Source organism: Achroia grisella, unplaced genomic scaffold, assembly GCF_030625045.1.
Source record: "Achroia grisella isolate CSIRO2021 unplaced genomic scaffold, CSIRO_AGI_Agris_v1 utg1847, whole genome shotgun sequence".
Taxonomy (NCBI): domain Eukaryota; kingdom Metazoa; phylum Arthropoda; class Insecta; order Lepidoptera; family Pyralidae; genus Achroia; species Achroia grisella.
Window position 1 is genome coordinate 2,183,305 of NW_026712687.1, and position 25,121 is coordinate 2,208,425.

The following is a 25,121-nucleotide window of genomic DNA, read 5'->3' on the forward strand; positions in this document are numbered from 1 at the left end:
TCACCGACAAGGTCGAGAAGGCCTTTGAGGACAAACAAATAGCTCTATGTGCATTTCTCGATATTGAGGGTGCTTTTGATAACACGCCCATAGAGACCATCTCACAGGGACTCATCCGCAAGAAAGTGGATGAAACCACCACTCAATGGATCAAAGCAATGCTCTCTAATCGAACCATTAAAACTACTCTTCACAACAGTACGTTAGAAATCCGACCTACCAAAGGATGCCCTCAAGGAGGCGTTTTATCGCCACTGCTGTGGCTACTAACGGTAGACCAGCTCTTAGATGTTATGACCAAAAACCAATTTGAGGTACAAGGCTACGCAGACGATTTAGTAGTCATGGTTAGAGGGTTCTGTGCAACAACAATATCAGACCGCATCCAAAGAGCACTAAACATCATAGTTAAATGGTGTAAGGAAAATGAATTATCAGTAAATCCTGATAAAACAGTAATTGTTCCGTTTACAAAAAGGAAGAAACTTGACAAACTTGTCATGCCTAAAGTAAATGGAAGAATATTAGAGTGCTCCAAAGAAGTCAAGTACCTGGGCGTAACCTTCGACCAAAAACTGACATGGAACACACACATAGACAACATAACTCAAAAGGCGAAAACATCCCTAGGTATAAGCCGACGGGTAGCGGGGCCCAGATGGGGAATCAACCCCAAAATTGCCCTATGGCTTTACACAGCAGTGGTGAGACCGCTTACCACCTATGCCTGCGCTATCTGGTGGAGGAAAACCCTCCAATCCACAGCCGCCACCAAGCTAAACAGCCTACAGAGAATTGCTTGTCTGATTATTACAGGAGCCATGAGCACCACGCCGGGAGCAGCTCTAGACGCATTATTGGACTTGACGCCCCTTCCTTTATTCATACAGGAAAAGGCGAAAGCCAATATGCTCAGAATAAGTTCCCAAAGGAGGATATCTTGGCATTCCCTGGCCATAAAAACTATACAAGACTCGATTATGAGTGATCCTATTCTGGGAATGCCTGAAGACAACATGGCACCAGAGTGTAACTTTGTACAATATTACAAAATCGAAATATCTGGAAGAGACGAATGGCAAAATAACCATACACCGTCTCACTCAGAGCATGACCTAGTCTGGTTTACAGACGGGTCCAAAATAGGAGATGATGTAGGATGTGGAATATGTGGTGTAAAACCCAAAATCTGCAACTATATAGGCTTAGGAAAATACGCCTCAATCTTTCAGGCAGAGACTTACGCCTTAATTAGATGTCTGGAAGTAATCCTAAGCCTCAACTACATCAATCAGAACATATACATTTATTCGGACAGTCAAGCTGCTCTACTAGCACTTAACTCGTACGAAATCCGTTCTAAACTTATTAGAAACTATATCCTGCTACTAAATGAAGTAGGAAGCAGAAATAATATTATTCTGAGATGGGTCCCCGGGCATTCAAATATTGAAGGCAATGAGAATGCCGACCATCTGGCAAAGTTAGGGGCAAAAACCGTCCAACTGGGCCCCGAACCCTTCTGTGGTGTGCCTCGTTGCCTAAAACTGGGACATCTCAAATTAATAACCAAACGAGAAGCACTGAATCACTGGCAAGAAATGCCAGGATTAATACATTCAAAAGACCTTATATCGGGCTTCTCGACCAAATACTCCAATCGATTACTGCTATTGAGTAAAAACAACATATGCATGATGACTAGGGCCCTCACAGGACACTGCAAATTGAACAAGCATATGGCTAAGCTAGGCCTATGCACGACTAGTATCTGCAGATTCTGCCAAACTGAAGAGGAAACGCCGCTTCACATCCTATGTGGTTGTAGCCCACTCATGCATAAACGAAATATCTCCTTTGTAAAGTTTACACTCTTTCCCGAGGAGATAAAAACGATCGCTCCTAAGAATATCCTTCAATTCTTGTCCCTGACGGGTCTAGGTAGCGAACTCTGAAAAGGGCGAGCACAATAGATCTTTGTAGGTCGCAGTGCTACAGGTGCTACACATCTGACAATAGCCCAAACAACCCAATAAAAAAAAAAAAATACCATTTACCGCCGGGTTTTGTCAGCTTGTTTGTCTTACCAGAAAGAAAAAGATTTTCTCCCTTTTATGTATAATACATACATAGCAGTACATTAGTATAATAATATTATACATTTTTGCAACAATTATATAGTAGGTGTAATTTATTTTCTTTCTTTTTAATGTAAGAAACGTTTATTCATGTAGGACAATTATTACCTATATGTAGTTATTGCAAAATTATAAAAATCATCTCAAAACTACAGATAATTCCGACAGTAATATTATATATTGTTTTTATCATTGCAACATTTCAATCTCGGTCCTTCATTCCTTTGCCACGGATTTCTACGTGTCATAAAAAAATACGAGAAATCCAATTATAAAAAGAATAAGATGTATTAAATACGATTTATTGGAAATTCAATTCGAACAGATGCAGTAGTTTGTACGTGTTTCGCAGATCGGTATTCGTCTCACGTAAGATGCTGACTCGACAAAAATGTCAAGTGCTCTGCGGTCGACTGCTACACTGCTCCTCAAAATTGTAAAATATCATAAAACATTTGTTTATTTATGCAATAACCGAGTATTTCAAATGCAATCTACATATATGCAATGAAAGTTATATACAACTAGCTGACCCGTGCAACTTCATCTCTATCACACTATATTTCGCCCAATTTAAATAATATCTTTTTAAATTATAGCCTATGTGTTATTATAACGTATAACCTATATGACTGTAAAGTTTCATTAAAATTGATTCAGTAGTTTTTACGTGAAACAATAACAAACTCCACCCATCCATACTCACAAACTTTCGCTATCATGGTTTCATCAATGTAACTGTCTTGTACTATTCCTTTAATCAGTACACATTTTAAAGCAATCTGAAACAGTTGTGCCCAAGGCAGATGACTTCGTATAATGTCTACCTCAATAATATAAAATGATGCCTATCTTATCTGTGATTGACTATAATTCTACTTGGGGTAGATAGAATCGTTGTCATATTCATATAAATAAACAGTAATTCAAAGTTTATACTAGGTAACCAATGGCTGAAAATCGAGTAATCCTGTTACATCTAATACCTGTGATATAGGAATCAAAGCTCTCTTGTAACATGTACTGTAAATAAAACTTGTTAGTAGTGTTGACGTATATATTTAAGAGTATGCGTAGTGTATTACCTTAACGTATTAAGACAAAAAATAATATAGTAATATTAATTTATCTAAACCCACATCAGTGTACAGTCTGAATTAAATTCGATTTTAAATTCAAAATATCTTTATTCATGTAGGTCTATTACAGACTCTTATGATATGTCAAATCTAGCGTCAGTTCGGAATTATTTCGAGATGAGAAGAAATTCAGCTCGTATTCTTTTTACATAAATGTTGTACATGTTTACAATATGAGAGAATAGAGCTGCCCACCATATGCTGTATGTCATATGTTAAGAAGTCCTGACTCCCAAACTAGCGTCAGCTATATATCAGGAGTCAGTCCTTTCCCACCTTTAATTGACATATAAAATTATTAGTAAACTTAATTTATTATATTAGCTTTTGTGTGTGTGTGTGTATATGTGTGTGTATGTATGGATGTGTGCCTGTGTATGTGTGTGCATGCATTTATGGATTAGTGAATGTATATGAGAAAGTATGAGTGTTGTTTTGAATGGTAAGTAGTACTAGGTGTGTGTAATAGGGGTTTAGTGCAAAGGACGTATGCATAATGATGTTGGGTATTTTGTGTTAGTGTAGAGGATTTATATAAATACAAAATTTATTTCTATTGCTGATAGAAAACCTGTCGAAGACGCCTCAATTTTGTGGCATTGAGCGAGCTTGCACGTCCGCGGCACCCCAAACGTTTTCTTTGGTCCAGATTGACACAGCACCAAACAATCGGGTGGTCCCGTTTAATCTCGACAATAAATTTCTTTTATCTCCCCGCTCCGGGGCAAAGACGTTTCCTCTCGCCCCTAAAAGGAAATTCTTTTAGGGTTTCCGCAAATGAAGTTCAGGTTCTATATATTTGTCAAAAATGAATGAATGGCTGAATTTAAATAGTTTTATATCCATAGAGAAATTTTATATTTTATAACTAAGAATAATGTTTTATAAGCTGTAATTCGTGGTTTTCTCCATATTGTAAAAAGTCTGTATGTAGACCAGTAGGGCTGGGCTTTTAGAATGAAATTAAATTGAATGTATTTATTTCATTGAATTATGTTATATATATTAAAAGAATGTTATTTTAGCGTTTTATTTTTTTTGCAACTTTAGATAGCAATGGTAATAGTAACTAATAAGTAATTAATAATTGAAACATCAAAATTATGTTTATCTGTCAAAATTAGGTAAATAACACTTATTTCCATTAAGTATCAATCAATATTATTTAAAGATACTATTAATTTTATTAATAAATTATTGCTCCTAACTTTTAACGAAACATTCATAAGACAAAAATAATTATCAATTAGCCAAATAAGGAATTGGAATTTAAATGAATTCGTCATGAATTCCTTAATGTAACGGGAGATTTTATTACATTTTTATAGACTATTATGATCATTATAATGAGAATCGACTGCAGTTTACGCAGATGGCGTATGATGTTAAGTCAGGTCACATACAATCGAATTTGTCAAGATATAAGCATGATGGGTGGTGGCTGGTATATGGATGGTATCCAAAGGGAGCAGCGGTCAACCAAAGTTAGTTTGTGATGAGCATTGTTAGTAATGAAGACTATAGTCCAACAATGAACCGTATCAGATTTACATCTACGCCAGTAGAGTTTTAGGAGAAAAACATGATAAATTCCTGATGAATTTCTTATCTATCAAAATAACAAATCTTTACATTGTATGAAACGAAGTCACTTCCATTGTCTGTTAGATCTTTCGATTGTTTGGTAGATTCTTACGCTGTCTCTTAAATCTTTTAAACTACGAAATGGATTTGAATGCAGATTTTTGCAATAGATATAGTGTTCAAGAGAAAAGTTTATATATTATATTATATTATATGTATAAAACATGTACACCCATGTGAAGCCGAAGCGTATAGCTAAAATTAGTGTACTATCTGTAGTACACAGTATAGTGTACTATATGTTGTAACATCAGCAATGGGGCTACTTAACATCTGTTTGGTCTAAAAAAATATATACGAAATTCGTGTAATCGTATCGTGTGCGGACATCCTTACGTTTTCTATATAACGATTAATTTGGTACAGGTACAGTCACTTTTCCAGCGAAATAACATTTCCGTGGCACCTAGTTGTGGTCGAATTGGATTAAGATCCATTTTGTGGTTCATATAAACCGGCTGTATTATTAGATTGGCTAAGAAACAAGAATTGTAATAGTATACATACGTTATATATTTCTTGAATAGGTTCTAATATAAAACTATATTTCCAACATATAACCTTAGAAAAAAGAAAAACTCAAATTATGAGTTATATTAATTATTAATCCAAACATTAAATACGGTAATATAATGAAATCACTTATAAGTGATATTAGTAACTAATTAATCTCATAAATCAAATTCTTTAATATACTGTCTAACTCCAACTTCCGATTTATTGGTATTTTTTTTAATAGTTATAAAAAAATCGACTATTCTACAGAATATACTGCTCTAGTCGTGAATTGTATATGGCGGAAAGCTTGTGATGATATTTACCTAACATGACATTTCATGAACATTTCATGAAATAAAACAAAGCAAAAATTGAATTTATTTTTAAAAATTCCGAATAGAACTACGCTGTGCGTGTGATTTAATATGACAAGTACAAAATTTATTTTAATTTTGTTTCTTGATAAAAGTGATTTAACTTTACAGGTTAACTCTAAATTATAAAAAAAAACAAAAAAATATTTATATAAATTATTGATTAAAATATATTAGGCGGAAAAAGGATTAAATAATAACGAAAGGTAAACAGGATATAGAAAAAGGTTCAAAGCGAAAATAGTAAGCATTTCAACGATTGGACAATATTGGCTACTGAAATTTGTGACACATATAAAGGAATGCCAGAGTCGCTTCGAACTCACTGAAACTATGATACATTGAGTTATAAATCAATTTTGCCGCACGTGCTTCGACGGCCTAAGGAAAACACAACAATATATCAAGTCTAACAACCAATTTCCAACACTACAACGACTGAATAAAGTCGAAAATTGAAAAGGAGAATGGGACATTTCCAAAAAAGGTTTCCTTAATAGGTCGACTCTCCCTAAAGCTTTTGTGATAAGATATAAAATAGTGTTGCCGATAGTGGTGCAATGTTTGTCGATAAAATCTACAAACAATTCTAAATATATATATATATATATAAAAGTAAAATTATATACTGTCTGTATAGTAATCATAACTTACCTAATACTGTATTTATTTTGTTAACTTTTTTTGTAATCGATGTGTTCTGCGTTCGCTGTTGTGCAATTATTGCAGGTTGAGACTTGCGTACTATTTTGTTCAAGAAATGGTTTATTGTATAACTTTCGTATTCCTCTATTTATTCTAATAATAAAAAAAGGTATTGCGCAGACACAACAAATAAAAAAGTATATATCTAGTATATTGCTTTTGCCAAGGATATATCACTTTTAACATTGTATTCATTATAAATTTATTTAAAATAATATATTAATGTGTTAGAATCAAACTGAAAGGCAACTGTTCTGATTTTATAATATTTCTTTTTTACGAGCACACAACACTATACCATAATAATGGCCACCGGATGAATTAATTATTGAGTTAAACTTCTAGGTATTGTATTATTGTCTAGATACATAAAGTTAATAGCATATCCATGAAACTGTTGATGTCTTTGTACCATATTCATAGTTTCTACTTTATTGAAAGTTATACCAATTTCCGATTGCTAGGAAAAATAATATCAAAGAACCCAAAATAAAGCTTGTCGCAAAATAAATATCCTTTTTATATATTAAAATATAATAATAGACTTCTTCCTGTGTTACTTTAATGGCTACTCAATTGTTAACGTTTGATAAATATATTGTAGCAGACACCGTGAGGCGGTGGAATTCGATCGTCTGCCACACTCTGGTATCACTGCAGGAGCGATCACAATAAATAAGAAGGATACGTGCACTTACTTGGATGGAGTCTTGTGCGACGTTCTGGTTCCACCTTAATTTCAACGAGATGCTTCGAAGAGTATTCTCCTGGATTTATCCTGGTTATTCGGTAATATCACGATTTGCGAGACGACAGACCGCGCGTATGTCGAGCCAAGTGCATGCGTGGGTTCACCGCGCAAACCAACTTACGATTGTGACCGCTCCAAACATTACGCGCGGTAAGCGAATAAAAAATGCACAATTTATGATTGGGACGGTACATAATTCCGCCCACCGAAATCCGATAGGCATTTCTTTAAATAAAAATATACATATAAACGATACTAATAAAAAAAAAACTATTATTAGAAATACAGATGAACTACTCACTAATGCTATAACTATACCTACGATGTAAAACTACGATGGCTAAATATAAATAATAAATATTAAAACGGTTCATTGGGTAATGGGCATAATTTGACCAAAGGTCTCTTGATCAAATTATCCTTATCTGTTCGTACGGTAGCCACGCGAACCAGACCATCTGGTCCAGGGTGTAATTCTACAACTCTCCCTATTTGCCAATGTAAAGGTGGATGATTATCGTCTTTGATAATGACCATTGAGTTTAATTCTAATGGCTTCGACTCTTTTGTCCATTTAGCTCGCAAATTTAACGAGTGGAGATATTCGTTTCTCCATCGATTCCAAAACGATCGTTGGAACGACTGAATCAGTTGCCAGCGATCTAGCCTGTTGACATTAAGGTGAGTTACATCCACATCTGGAACAGATGTCAATGGTTCCAGAGTTAAAAAATGTCCTGGTGTTAAGACTTGGTAATCATTGGGATCTGAACTCATAGAATACAAAGGCCGCGAGTTCAGGACTGCTTCAATTTGACTAAAAAGTGTAGCTAGTTCCTCGAATGTCAACACCTGATCACCTACAACTCGATATAAATGCGTTTTTGCAGCTCGTATTTGAATTTCCCATACACCTCCGAAATGAGGTGCAGAGGGTGGGTTAAATTTAAATTCGATCCGTTCTGTCTCAGACGCGATTTTAGTGAGAGACACGAGTTGATTACGAGCACCGATAAAGTTTGTACCACAATCTGCGTGTATTGTGGAACATCTGCCTCTCCGAGCAACGAAACGACGTAAAGCAGCAATAAATCCGTCTGTAGAAAGACTGGAAACGGTCTCTAAATGTACAGCCTTAGTGGCTAAGCATACAAATAAACAAGGATAAGCCTTGTCTATTTTAGCTCCACGATATGGTCCAGTTTTAATACGAAACGGACCAGCATAATCTACTCCTACAATAGAGAAAGGTTTTACTTCATTTACACGATATTTTGGAAGGTCGCTCATAAACGGTTGTAACGGTTTAGGTTGGAGTAGATAACAATTAAAACATTTGGATAAACATCGTCTTATAACGCGCTTAGCCGATATAATCCAAAATTGTTGCAGTATTAAATATTGTGTAGTATTTACGCCACAATGACAGTTGCTCAAATGAACCGATTGTATTAATTTAGATGTGAAGGGATTATTCGATGATAATAACGCCGGATGCTTTTGTTCATACTCAAGCCCAGAACGAGAGATCCTGCCGCCCACCCTGAGTACATCCTGGTCATCGATAAATACATTGAGTTTACGAAACGACTTTGGTAATGATTGACCAGAACGTATTCTTTCTAGTTCAGTAGGAAATGATAAAGTTTGAACGTATTTTACTATAATATAAAGTGATTTGTACCGTTCTTCACTAGTCAAGACTGAATCCGAAGAAAATTCAGATTTTCGTAATATAGTGAAGCCTACCTTATCGACTATTGCATCCAGCGAGAGATCGCTATTGAGTAAATCCTCAAAAAAAGGATCGAGATTAGGATGTGCCATCTGTTGATTTAACAGAGTCGCGGTTCGCCTAACTTCTGAAAGCACCGTACTGTCATTTGTTTCCTTAACGAATACAGGGGTTGATGGCCACTCGGTGTGTGGTTTACATAACCACGTGGGCCCCGCCCACCATAACGAATTGTTAATAAGTTGTCGAGGAAGCTGTCCTCGCGAACAAATATCTGCAGGGTTATCATTTGTAGGAACATGACGCCACCGTTCAATCGTTGCAATGCCTTGTATGTGACTAACTCGGTTTGCAACAAAAGTTGTCCACTTTGATGAATGTGATCTAAGCCAAGAGAGAACGACAGTCGAATCACTCCATAGAGTGACAGAGAAATTAATACGCGGAGCATATGCCTCTTCCACGAATTTGAGCAAATTCACCAATAATACTGCCGCACATAATTCTAGACGTGGTAAGCTGAGCTTCTTTAAAGGAGCTACGCGAGCCTTGGAGCATACAAAAAACGTGTGTACACGATCGCTACTATCAGTAACACGCAAATAGATCACAGCACCATAAGCCTTTTCTGAGCTATCACAAAATCCGTGAAGTTCATATGACACGGCGTGATCGATAGTACACCGACGAGGCACGAATAAATTTTGAATCGATGGTAATTGCTGAATATAGTCATTCCATGTGCGAACTATGTCATCCGGTGGTGTTTCATCCCAACCTATGCCAGCCACCCAAAGTTGTTGAATTAAAATTTTGGTGTGAATCGTCAACGGGGAAAGAAATCCCAAAGGATCAAACACCCGACTAACCTCACTCAGAATTGATCGTTTAGTGCACATTTTATTAAGAGGTTTTACATGAAAGACGAATACATCATGGGATGGATCCCATTTCAGTCCGAGAACCTTCAGTGTACATGGTTGTTCATCAGTAAACGATTTAGCTTCAACCAGGCAATGCTCAGTCAGTACATCGTCCAGTAGCTCAGGTTTGTTACTAGCCCATTTTCTTAACTCGAAGTGCCCAGACTTGAGTAATTCAACAACTTGTGACTTCACCTGTCGGGCTTCGATCATATTGTTAGCACCAGTAACAATATCATCGACATAGATATCGTATGTAATCGCCCTTTTTGCTAAAGGTAATGTGTCGCCCTCATCGCATGCGAGCTGCTGAAGAGTTCGACAGGCGAGAAAGGGAGCCGATGAAACACCGTAAGTAACGGTGTTCAGTTTGTACTCTGATACCGGTTGTCGTGAATCTGAACGCCACAAGATGCGCTGGTAGTCTCGATGTGTTGGACTAATAACAATCTGCCTGTACATTTGGCGTATGTCCGCCATAAAGACAATAGCGTGTTCTCGAAAACGTAAAAGAACTTTCGTGATATCAGTTTGACATTTTGGTCCAATTAGCAGTGTATCATTTAACGACTGACCAAGATTATCCTTTGCGGAGGCATCAAATACCACACGCAATTGGGTGGTGGGACTGTCAGGCCGTACAACACAGTGATGCGGGATATAATATTTTCCGCGACGCTTTTCTGAAGTGGGTACCAATGACATATGACCACTCTGAAGATAGTCAAACATAAATTCAACGTATTGACGCTTTAAATCAGGGTCACGCGATAATCTACGTTCAAGAGCATAAAACCGCCTCTCAGCAATATCACGAGATCCCGAGAACACGGGTTCACAAGAATTTTTGAACGGTAAGTGTACCACATAACGACCGTGCTCATTCCGATGTGTAGTTGCGATATATTCCTTCTCGCAAAGAATGTCATCTGGGGTAAATGAATTGGCTTGAGGAACGTTATCGATTTCCCAGAACTTCTCCACTAATTTTGTAAGATCATCATATTGGATCTTTGATTGCAACGCAACCAATGACGAACCTGATAATGAAGTCTTTCCTAGTAATAGCCAACCAAATACTGAATTAAATGCAGGTGGTTGTGATGGACCGCCCTTAAGTCGTTCTGTAAGTAACGAATCCGCAAAAATATCTGCACCGAGCAACAGATCCACGGGTCCGGGTACATCAAACCCAGGGTCCGCTAAATCTAACGATTTGATATGTGACCAACCAGAAGTATTCAATCTCGCGATTGGTTGGTCACCACAGATCTTAGGAATGACGTGCATGTCAAGTTCAAATGATACGTTTGTATTATTTGTCGATAAGCTTCCTACGATACCACGCACTAAACCACTGATGGAAGCTGACACGTCACCCAAGCCGCTTATTGAAGAACAAGAAGAAAGCACATTAAGATTTAAACGATTTACTGCTTCTTCAGTAATAAAATTATTTTGACTGCCGGTGTCAAACAATGCTCGAAAAGTATTGTTATTCCCGAAACTGTCCTTTACCGTTACAAGAGCTGTTGCTAACAAGACAGTTGTGTTAACACTTGAATTTTGTGTTAACAGTGATGAAGTGTTACTGGAATTTGTTACTTCCCTATGTAACAATGTATGATGTCTACGCTTACATTTTTGACATGTGAATACAGAATTACAAGTTTTCAACTGATGCGACGATTTCAAACAGTTATAACACCACCTTTTCTCGTTTACAATTGCCATTCTTTCATCTACTGATTTTTCGAGAAACGATTTACATGAACCAATTGAATGTGATTGACTACAAAATGGACAACTAGACGACACTGATCTAACGACACTCGACGATGCACCAGTAACCATACCGGTTTTAGACTCATTAGTTGCTACGAGTGTATGCGAAACGTTCACGCGCCTTGTATGAGTACCGGCATGAACATTCGACAAGTCACGAGAATTTGAATGTGGCTTCTGTTCGGTAAAATGTGTATCACGACTATGCGCTTCACACTTAGAATGCAAAAATTCACTAACTAATTTATAAGAAGGAATTTCGATATTCGAATATTTTTCTTCGAACTCACGTCGCATCTTTGTGTCAAGTTTTGACAACAAATGGTAAATAAGAATAAAATCCCACTGTTGAACTGGCAAATTCACTTGTTTTAATATATTCAAGTTTTCATCAATCATATCCAGCGACCGACGAAAATCTTTAACATTATTAATTTTAAATTCAACATTTAAAATTTCGCGCCAACATGTAAATGCTAAGTCACGCTTATTTTTGTAACGATTAACGAGTGCGCTATATGCATCGTGATAATATTCACCGGTTACCGGGTACGAACGTATTAACGCTAAAGCTTCGCCTGAAAGGGATGATCTTAAGTAATGGAATTTTTCCAAATTATTTAAAGACGGACAATCATTAATTAATGAATTAAAAATATCGATATATTCAGCCCACTCCTTTATATGTCCTGAGTACGTTCTTAATGAAATTTTTGGAAGTTTTATATGAGAAGAGGTCTTTTGCTCCGATTTCGACGGTAAATTTGAATTTGTATAATTGCGTTGCAAAGCCAAAATGTTAAAATAGATATCATCAAAACTTTCACGGACACCCTCATCATCCGACTCAGGATCATCCTGTAATTCTAAAATAAGAAGATGCGCATTTTCGAAATCGGTAGTAATTTTTTTTAATTCATCACAATACGATAAAAATAGATCTAACTTTGTTGCATCCAACTTCGCGTCATTACCTATTTGTAATGCTTTAGATAAACGGTTAAATGCAATAGTTCGTTTTCGTCGCAAGGAAGGCAAATCACGAGTTGTATATTCGTCATGTTTCGATTTAGTTCGTTTTGACAGGCTAAGTTTACGTTTAGTAGTGAGCGACATCTTTAACAAAGAAAAGATTTATTTCTATTTATAAACTAATGGAAACGAATAGATAACAGCTCACAAGTAATGTTCGAGAATATTCAAACAAAAAAAAAACAAATAATTTTGAGGGTAGTAATGAATAGAACGTATGATGACCTAAATTATCACGTAAACAACTCTCTTTAACGGAACGACTAAATTATATGTACGTCGCGATAACTGTTACCGTGAAATTAATAACAAATGTAAAACCTTACAAATGTTTTACTATTATAGGATAGTTAAATGTTATGCCAGAGAAAAAAAAAATGTTTTTATTACTTCTCACTATTACGAAAGGTGCATAAGAAATATAATAAATATTCCTATTAGTAATGATTACTTTTGTCACTACTAATACAATTAAGAATTTGTCTGTCTTGTTTGTATAGGATATATAATTTTATTATAAGAAAAATTATTACGATATCATTCGATAGTTTACATTCAACAATTACGTGAACCGATACTAATATATAAACACCGATTAAATATAAGATTGTTTATATGATTCCACACAATTGTTAAATATAACGATTTTGTAATAATAACCAGATTGGGAATTTTATATTTAATGTTTATGCAAGCCGAATTCTATTTATAAAAACATCAATATGAATAAGCTTGTTTTTATGATTTACAAAAACATAAAATATCGATATGACAAAACCAGGTGAAACTATTAGTTAATTCTTCAAACCAAACCTACTCATTACAATGGCAAACAGAGAGTTACAACTGCGTCCGTATACCCACTTATTTTAGGAATAATGGATACCAAATTCGTATAATGAAATTTAATGATATTTAACGATTTATAAATAATTGTATTTAGTAAATATATACATATATATATATATGTATATAATTCTATGTTTAATTGAAATATGTAACGTCCCAGTGCAATATAACTTATACAGCTGATCTGAACTATGAACTTTCGTTTGGTCGGGTTTTAATTCGACCGACGATTATCCCGGGTTTCGGCACCAAAAAGAGATGTAGCAGACACCGTGAGGCGGTGGAATTCGATCGTCTGCCACACTCTGGTATCACTGCAGGAGCGATCACAATAAATAAGAAGGATACGTGCACTTACTTGGATGGAGTCTTGTGCGACGTTCTGGTTCCACCTTAATTTCAACGAGATGCTTCGAAGAGTATTCTCCTGGATTTATCCTGGTTATTCGGTAATATCACGATTTGCGAGACGACAGACCGCGCGTATGTCGAGCCAAGTGCATGCGTGGGTTCACCGCGCAAACCAACTTACGATTGTGACCGCTCCAAACATTACGCGCGGTAAGCGAATAAAAAATGCACAATTTATGATTGGGACGGTACATATATATATTTCATTTTTATGTCGTGAACAGAAAAGTTATATTATTCCTTTGTACATAATAATATTACTACAATGTATTTTGCTCGTTTCACTTTCCTTATACTTTGATTATTTATTTAATACAAAGAGGGGATATACGTTTATCGATATCGATAAAATTATTACGAAGTCAATCCAAAATCCGAAATTTACTATCGATAACATGGCCACCTTAAAACTTTGTCACTACCCAACACAACAGTTTTAATTTAAGTGATTTTCACACGAAAATATTGCCTTAGGGGATGATTCACTAATCTTCTTTATTTATCAGAACAGTTTTATGATACAAAAGCAGAGCCTTGCTTTTTTAATAGTTTTTACAAGGACGTATTAATGATACAATATAGAACTAAACAATAGTATAGACGATACATTTCAGACGAAATACTACCAGATTGATAAATAAGCTTATTATTTTGAATAAAATTTTAATGTTTCATTTTTTATTTAACGGTGATTACTATCTGCTATTTATACATGTATATGTTTTCAATATGGTTCTAAATAACGTTAGAGTAATTGTTTTTCTACTCTCTAATTCAATCAAATTATTTACTTTATATTTCTTTGCATATTATGAGGCATTTTTTTTTTCTAATACACATACTCGTCCATACCATGTTTTATATCATTCTGTATCCTTACCAGTAACTTACTTAATGAAGACTCCATAAAACAAAAGAGGTAAAAAATAGGAGCAGGAACTTCTCAGTCTATAATAATAATGCTAAATGTTAACACATGCTAAATTTCATGGTAATTAAGAAATTAAAATTTTAAGGTGGAAACAAACAGATAAACTAACTTACTTTAGTATTAATAGTACAAAACATCGAGCACAAAGTAAAAAGAAACACTTGTTACATCCATTTTATTTGCTCCGGACAAACGATAATAAGGTTTTTTTGGTGAATCTATTACAGAGTCTATAAATAGGTCTTTGAAAAGGTAAATAGACAATTTCAATATTTATGACATTATTTAGTTTAAGCATAGTTTTTATATGGATGATAATGTAGTGGTGCACCCGCCTGCGCTTACAGTTTACACTGGCGGGGCAACAATGGAGGATGATAAGATGAGCTTGAGATCAGGTCAGTAAGACCTGACCTCAAGCTCGTGATAAAGTCATCAAGAATTTATCACAATGGTTTCCAGGGGGAACCACGTGGAGATCAACCTGAATGGTACATTGCAAGCAGAAAGACAATCAGTCCACATTACTAACAATTCCCTTTCCCCCCATTTTAAGCATAGTTAAACTTCGTATCACAAGACGTATAAATTGAAATAACTAAAACAAATGTTAGTAGGTAGACTGATGTCGTCTGTAGTCTAGCGGTTTTGCTCACCGCTTTACTTCCGATGGTTCCGATTTGCCGTACAGCGCAAACATTTGTATTCATGAATATGTTTATTTTTGTCTTTGTGTTTTCTATGTATATTATAAATGTATTTACAAAAAAATCTGAGTATTCGCATCAGTTAGGTACCTAGTACTTATAAGACAAGCTCTGTTGGACTTGGGACTAGATGGCGCTGTGTGAATAGTCCAGTTATACTAAATTATAATAAGAATAATAATAATCTCAGGACAATTCACACAGCGCCATCTAGATCCAAGCAAGCTAGATAAGCCTTAGGTTATCGGTACTAGATGACTGATACAAATACATAGATATGTATTCTTTCGTAAATGTATACATATTACACATAGGAAATACCAATACCGATACAAACAATCATACTCATGAATACAAATGTTTCTGCTGTGCGAGGAATAGAACCCGCGACCATTAGAAATAAGGCGGCTATAGCGATTGACCACTGAGACCGTCTTTTAACTTTTAACACTAAAATAGAATTCAATATTTTTTTTGGTGATATACCTTCAAGACTTTTAATGCAGGTGCGGTACTCAGAGGTATTATAAAATATTGTCGTTTAGAATACAATTGACATACCCACATTTCGCTACGTATGTTTATAACCAATGAATCAGGGGGAGTAATGTATTGCTGTCTCTCCTATTTATTTGATTTGTTATCAGTATTTTTAGTTAGTTGGAAATATAAATTGACAAAGTTTTAATGTACGCCAGATTCGATTTCATGACCTTTCCGGTCGAGTCGGGGTTAGTAAACCCCTAGTAACTACCCCTGTACTTACGAGTGCGTACACACAAAATATGAGCATGTCTCTTGTAATAATTTACGAGTATTTTGATATATTATTTCCACAGATAGAGCCAAGGTTGTCCCCGATATTAAACTTCCGGGAAAATGCCCAAGTAACTTTTATATCCCCTCGGAGAATTGTCGAAACACTCAGCCAAATGTATACAAATACACACACATAAATCAGCCCGTGCAACCATTTTGGGGTAATATTTCATGTAAAATGTGATAAAAATTAATATTTGTAATTACCGAATATTTATCTGCATTACATAGTATAAAATAAAGTCGCTGTAGCTGTCTATCCGTCCCTATGTAAGCTTAAATCTGATAGAGTGATTCAAGAGGAAGGTTTATATATATAATACATATACACCCGTGCGAAGCCGCGGCGAGTAGCTAGTAGTTAATAAAATAAACATTGTAATAATATAATACAAAATAAGGTAGAACTTTATAAAAAATTGAGTTACAATGTCTTAATCCTTGTGTCCGGAATGGCAACACATAAGTTGTATCACGGTCGTTACATAATAACATGTAGGTATTTCTGTCTTACCAATTTGTTTTGGTTGGAAGGTGAGATAAGACTAAATATCCTGTAATTACAGCCTATGGAGTTACAATGTCTTAGTCCTTATGTCCGGAATGGCAACACATAAGTTGTATCACGGTTGTTACATAATAACTTGATGTTCGTAGTACTGTTCATGTAGATATTTGACGGTTACCACTTACAATTTGTCGGGCCATCAGTTTCATTAGCAGTGGCGATTGAACCTACGACCAACAGAAACTGAGCTAATTGTAAACTGCTACACCACAAAATAAACTAAAATTTCTCCAAAATTTGCTTGAATTAGGAACATGTAGTAGAGAATTTTTTTTTATCATTTCATTTGGCAACCTCGTAGGTCTACCGGTTCGTTTCCTTACACGATAATAAACCAAGGCTAGTTTCTATGCGTTTGTTTATTATTATTACATTAAAAGATTTTCTAAAATGATGACTCAAATAATTTAAATTAATTACATTCATATAAGTGCTACCCGTCTGAAAAATTACGAGAACGAGACAGCACTATACAAAGTAGTTGTAGCGAGAACGAGACAGTTTCAAGACACCACCTGTAGCATTAGGATATTGTCTATCCACCTGGCTTAGAACAGGACAGCGGACCCGGTTAACACCACGTCGGGTGATCCGGGTAATGCCCACACTCCTACGTTACCCGGATTTACGTTATAACTTATAAGCACAATGTTAGAACAAATCGTTTTGAATATGTGTATACGATTTCATCATGATCTTTTACATAAGTTGACTTTATACAAAGTCATCTGGGTGTGTTTGTATCATCTATTTCAGCCACCAAGTAGTTAGCTTTGTAAGCTGTGACTTGGTTTTAGGTATGAGACATGGCGATATAAATATGATTATAATCCGCTACACATGAATATAAGGCATATATTCGAAATAGCAAAGTATGAAGTACTGACGTACACATTTTTTTTTATAAGAATATTGCTCCCGTATAACGGTTTACGCTGGTGAGGCACCACTGGAGGATGATAAGTCCAGTAAAAGGTCAGGTCAGTTAGCCCATCATGACATATTCACCAGGAATTTATCATGATGGATTCCAATGGAAACCGCGTGGACCCCATATGGCCACACACAATGCTAATAATAATACGGTCAACTGTCAGTTCAGACTTCAGGATGTACAAATTTGTGAGTGTAATTGTGTGTGATTTGTAAGAATTTAAATAAACTTATTATTTATCTATCTATCTAAGTATCATGGGCATTACATGATGTCCGTGGTGATGTTCATGTATTTAGACGATGGTTGCCAGTTCCCAACAGATGATCCGTCATTATTTTTGCCTTGTGATATAAAAATCAGTAATAACTTTATTATTACATTTAAATGCTAAGCAATGGAAATATCATTCCCGTTTATAGTGATTGATGTAGCCTGCAAATTAATAAACTTGATGACAACGAAATCCATTAAAATTTCTAAACTTAACAAACGAGACAGCTCATTCAGCGAAGTCTCAATCTTCGAATCTGTACAGCCCTAATACAGCAATTACAGCAGTAAGTCGTCAGTAAATAAATTTTGTTCGTCGACAAATCGTTAATTCCAGTACAAACGCAGTCTGAATAGGGATGGGAAACGCACTAATGAGCCCGATTGCCGCGGAATCACGGCCGAAATGGCGACTGGTGACAAATTCACTCCGCGCTAACGTCGGCCCAACTGATTTATTATTCGCTGATATACAGTCAGAATAATCGTGACAGATTTAGCCAGTTTAGAACTATTTTTTGTCATCTCTCCATTTTCGTTGAGAGCGCTTTCAATTTCTGTTTTAATGGTTTTGCGCTAGTTTTAGAGAAGTTTCTAGAAAAATAGATTAGTGTTAGTATTCTGATTAGGTTCAAATAAAGATACTTCTTATTATTATGAGATATGTTTTCAATATTTATCATTGGCCATTTCGCTTTAAAGACAACAAAAACTGCTTCCATTTTAATGGTCACTTTATGTAATAATTGACGGGTAAATTAAAGTGATTATTCAAAGTTATTTAAGTTTCATATTACACCAAATCTATAAAAGATTCTCCATTATTCTAATTTATTCTCCAAATTTAAAGATACAAGTAATTTCTCTTACTTCTGATCATAATTACATATTGTCGCGCTGGGTCTATACTGTCTTTAGATATAAAAATCTTCTGGCCAGGCTGCTTCGAATATAGGATATATTAAGAGCTTTTCTCCCATTTCTTCATTGTGCTTGAATTTTGTTCCCCATGTTTTCTTTTCTATAAGCCCGTTTCATCCCCAAAAACTAAGGCTGAAATGGAATGATGATTATCATTTCGTCACTACAATACTTTATACTGTACAATATGTAATTAATGTTATCATCCTTTTAAACCAAATTATGTTAAATAATGTATACAATAAAATTACATACAAAACATAATTTGTGTCTTAGAAAATTCAACCTCAATTTATTTTCATTTTGCAGACGTAATCTGTTATGTTGATAACAATTTCACGGGTTCCGCGATTCTCTATGATAATTGCAATTTCGTGGTAGACATTAAAATTCAATTAGACGTTATGTTACAATGAGGATGTACGTAATTATGAATATATTGTCGTTTAAGACTGTACTTTAGGCAATTTAGCGCCATTTTAATTATGTTTTAGTTTTAATTTTACATTTTTACGGCCTTGGTGGTCTAGCTGTTTTGCACATCGCTTATTTTCCTCACGATTATCGCAGGTTAGATTCCTTGCATGGTACAAACATTTGTATTTTAGAGCATGATTGTTTGTATTGGTCTGGGTATTTTCTATGTATGTATTATAATTAAATAAATAATCCTGAACAATAGATACAGCGACCAAGCGATTGAATCCCACTGTAAACAGAGCTTGTGTTATAGGTACACAACTGATATAAATACTTAGTTTTGTTTTTGTAAATATATACATAATATACATAGAAGACACTCAGACCGAAACAAACAATCATACTTATGAATACAATATTTGCGCTGTGCGCGGAATCGAACCCGCGACTGTCGGATGTAAAGCTGTGTGGTAAACCATTAGATCACCGAGGCCGTCAAACATTTGTAATTTATAGACATAAACATATTAAAAAAAATTTTTTTCATTGTCTCTATCTGTTGTCTAGTACCCATAACATAAACTCTACTGACCTTATTTCTAAGATCAGCTTCATAGGTCTAAGTGTTTAGGCTGGGCGTTGATGAATCAATTATCACAGTGTAATTTGAGAAAAATCTTAAACAGAAATTAATAATATTTATAAAAATACATAGAACCACAATTAAAAAGCAAGCAGCAGTTATCTTTGGACCTGTTTATGTTATTTTTTGAAATCTAAGTCTTTTACCCATTTGCATGCAGTAATGGGACGTTGGCAGAAGTTATAAACTTATTTACCAACCATATTTATATATTTAAAATTCAAGTAAGTTATGTTTAGAGCAAGTCATGTTAAGTTTATTTAGTTTAAAGTAAGTTAAGTTTATTTAGTGGCACGAATGTTTATGTATCTATAATAAACTTAATAAACTTAACATGACTTGCTTTAATCATGTTAAGTTTAAATAATAATAATAATCTCAGGACAATTCACACAGTGTCATCTATACCCAAAAGTTAAGCTAGCTAAAGGTTGTGTTATGGGTACTAGATAACTGATACATATACATCGATTATTTTTTGTAAATACATACATACTATACATAGAAAACACCCAGACCGATACAAACAATCATACTCATGAATACAAATGACTGTGCCGTGCGAGGAATCGAACCCGCGACCATCGGTCGTAAAGCGGTGTGTTCGACCGCTAGACCACCGAGGTCATCAAAGTTTATTTACGGGATTGTGGTCTGACTCTTCCACGGTACTAGCCTGCTTTGAAGAGGAAGAGGAACGTCGTTTAGTTCTTTAATTTATTTTTTCTTAAGGCAAGTCTATGCCTTTGAGGCAATCTTTGCTGAGGATGGAAATTAATATTTAATAAGGTTTTAACAAAATTGTAAACAATAGAAGAAAGGACTTTTATTTTATTTTATAATTATCAATCATAGATATGATTTTTTTATAACGACCAAGGTCTATCGTATGTACATAACATACAATAGACCTTGGTTATCACGTATTGCGTTGCCATTCCGGAGGATTAAATATAAATAATAATAATAATAATGTTTATCATTAATAATGAACTGAACCTGAACCCCGGCCGACTGTGCTTCTGCCGAGGGTAAGTTGCCATCTCCTCTCCTTAAGAGGGGAGATGAGAATTTTTGTATATTGACAATAATAATAATAATAAATTTTCTTCTACTGGCGTTATCCCAAATTCTCTACACAACTCATTAAATAAACTACACCTTAATAAAACATTCTTCATTGAACTCCAGAAATCTACAGTATTAGATACATGTTCTGTAGTTAGAAAATTTTTAAATAGTCCAATTACAAACATTCCTACTGATTAAATTAAATTAAAATATGAGAACAAGTGACTTGGCAAAAAAACCGTCCTTGTCTCTACAATACCAGCTGTAGCTGAGAAATAATATATAATAATAATAATTATTATTATTCATAATACACATTTACATTTTAATTTACTGTAGTTCTACACTAGGCTCGCAGGCCTGTATTGTAGAGACTGGAGTGACTTATTATTGTGTACATTTTACATGTTTACCCTTTGTATTAATGGCTATTTGAAAAATAAACTATACATATATATAATATGATATGTATATATAAAAGACATACTTTTTTGACTATTTACGATCACCAAAACTTCATCAAATGTTTTGGTGATCGTAATAGAAATCACATTTGCAATAATATTGCAAATGTGATTCTATTAGCTTTTTTCCTCGCACACTCATATTGAGTAATCACTATACAGTAATAGTATTTCCGAAACGATGTTGAAACCTTCGAGGAAGCTTCGAGAGTTTATTAGTCCTTAAAAGGCCGGCTACTCATCTGCAATACTGGCAGTAATCACTTATCAGGTGCTAAGAAGAAGTTTGATCATTCATTGGAAAACGCTGTCGCCCATCACCAACACTAAACCCTAATAAAGTAGAAACAGCTATTATGTAAATTGAAAATGGTTTCCTTTCGTTTCCAACGAGGTTTCTATGTTGTTGTATTTTTCAATGTTCATGTTCAATGAAGACTGCTCTGTTCTCGATTTGATTTGTAATCAATGAACAGACGATAACAAGAACTCATTTTAGTTTAAAGCATTCATTATTAGCTATTCGTTATGTACGTTATAAATAAATAAATTTTACTAAACGAATCACACGATGCCATGTACTTTCAAACAGCAATACTATATGTGTAACTACAAACTATAATAAATGAATAAATAACCCTAGACAATTAATACAAGCTCTGCTCTGCTCCGTAACACAAGCTCTGCTTAGTTTTGGACTCGATGGCGCTGTGTTAATTGTCCAGGGTTATTTATTATTTATATATTATTATTATAATATACATAGAGAATACCCAGACAAATACAAACAATCATACTCGTGAATACAAATGTTTCGTCGTCCGCGTATCTTCACCTCAGTCTTACCTATTTCAGCCGCAAAACATATATCAAAAAGTAAGCTGCTTAGGTTGATTTTTAATTGCTATTTAATGTGTTTTATTTATAGACTTCTGCCTGTATAGATATATTTAATTGTATATCTTATAGTCTACTAGCTATTCACCCCGGCTTCGTACGGATGTACATGTATTATATATATAAACCTTCCTCTTGAATCACTATATCTATAATAAAAAACCACTTCAAAATCTGTTACGTAGTTTTAAAGATTTAAGCATACATAGGGACAGACAGCGACAGCGACTTTGTTTTAAGTATAAAACAAAGTCGCTGTACATACGCTTACATAGTACTGTAATGATAAGGATAATGATATGAGAAGCATCAGCTTATAATAATCTTCAAAATCAATTCACATAAAAAAAGTTCTAAAGTAACAAACAAAAAAAAGTATAGTCGAATTCAGAAAGTCCTTTTTATAAAATATGTCGAGTGGAGTCCGGACTGCTATGTATTATTTGTTAAGAGTAAATACATTGTATGTACAGAGAATACCGTCATTTTATCAATTTCCTGTAGGGTTTTCTTATTACTTTTTTAGGGTACGCCTCCTACCCTTTGTTTCCTATGTAATCCCTCATTCTAAGAATATCTACAAGAAATTGCTTGTCCGTACGTTCACTTCAGTAGATACATTGAACCAGGGAATTGTAAGTATTGACGTAAGACGAGTTATGTTTAAAAAAATGCCTACTTATGTCTTCAAGTAGACTTTAGTTACTGATATTAATTAGTTTCGTTCTGAAGGATGAGTTATGCCAGTGAAATCACAGGTGTGAGTCAATTCTCTTATCTCATAAATGGCTAATTCATTATTTAAAAATAACATCTTTGTTACATCCCTTTAACTCCATGTAACGAAAACCCAACTACGCACAATAACGGATATTATATATGACAGATATAATGACAGCGTGACTGACTGACATGTGACTGACAGACATATAGACTGACAGTATCCATTGTCATAGAATGACACTATCAGCGTAACGTATGACATGACACAAGGCTATAATATTGCACTGAGTGCGAAGGCAGTCCTACTGAGTGACAACGCATGAGACCTACCACGAATAGTACGATCGAAACCCCGTCGAATTCAAACCGAAATCGCAATTGCGACAGCCTGCGCAGAGGTTCGAACCCTAACGATATTTGCAGACTAAAACCGTAACCGTTAGGCAGGAGTTGCTCAAGCCGCTCCATAAGTCTGTCCGCGTGTTTGGAATGCCATCTACACTCGCCTTCTACTGTTCGGTGAATCTGTAAAGGCCAGCTGCGGCAACAGCATTAGAATAGTACAAAATAAAAATGGGCAGTTAGCTCTTTTATTGAACCAACTACCTAAAACTTAAAATCATCCTAGCCAACAATCACTATAGCTAATTATTCTCTACTAGCAGACCAAACTTCATTTGTATCACATTTTCTCCGTTTTTGCATCACTGATTGCTGCTCTACTTCTATTAGTCATAGCGTGAAGTCTATATAACAATATAGCCTTATTCGATAAATGGGCTATCCAATACTTAAAAGAAATTTCAAAATTGGTCACGAGTACCACAGATCACCATCATCATCCCAACTCACAAACTCTACTTTTTTGTAATATAAATACTAATAAATATCACGATGGTATTATGTATTAAAACAGATAAATCCATATGATAAATACAAGTTTAAAAAAAGGTAAAATCACAATGATTAATTATTAACATACAACGGGAGGATAATAAAGTAATAAATCCTATATAGCGCAAACATTTTTAACGGAAAGCAATTTCGAGTTTGCAGTTTACGTCCAGTAATTTCGTCCCGATGAATAATAACACGGATAAAAAGCCACTTATTTTTTTTTAATCATAGTTTATCGAATCACTCCTCAATTTATTATTATTTTTTACTCTATCAGTCCCAACCAGCTTTGCACTCGTGTACATAAAGAAAATGGGAGGTAATTGGAATACATTTAATATGAGACAGCCGCGGTGGTCTAGCGGTTTAGCATACCGCACTATTTCCGATGGTCGCGGATTCGATTTCACGAACGAAATGAATTTCGAAATGTTTGTTTAGAAATTTCGTAGCGTCTTGATTTATTGGTTTACAATTTTCACTTATACCTAAAAAGCTTAGAAGGTAGAATTCGAATCTTCCAACGTCATAAAAATTCGGTGTAACAAGGCTTTGATAATGTTCAAAGTTAAATGAATAAAATAATAAAATTAAGTTTTAATTTAGTATTACTTAGTAAACTAATATATATATTAACTTAACAATGTATTGTAATAAATCAAAGAATATAAGCGAATCAAATTAACAACTTTCACCATTTCCCCAACGGATGCCTCATTCTCTACTACTTTGGTACATTTACTTCAATGTCTTTACCACATAATATACCAAACTTAGGCAGCGTAAAGTTTATTTGAATCCCAAGCGGGAAATATCTCCGAAAACATAAAGGGTTAAGGTTCAAATCGCTTGGGAGAGCCTGAAAGGGT

General features: G+C 34.8%; 1 protein-coding gene across 1 annotated transcript; it reads right to left on the reverse strand.

Moving 5' to 3' along the window:
• Positions 1 to 7,609: 7,609 nt before the first annotated feature.
• LOC131841587 (uncharacterized) lies at positions 7,610 to 12,808 on the reverse strand. Its single transcript, XM_059189908.1, has one exon. The coding sequence runs from the start codon at positions 12,806 to 12,808 to the stop codon at positions 7,610 to 7,612; it is 5,199 nt and encodes a 1,732-aa protein (XP_059045891.1).
• Positions 12,809 to 25,121: the final 12,313 nt, after the last annotated feature.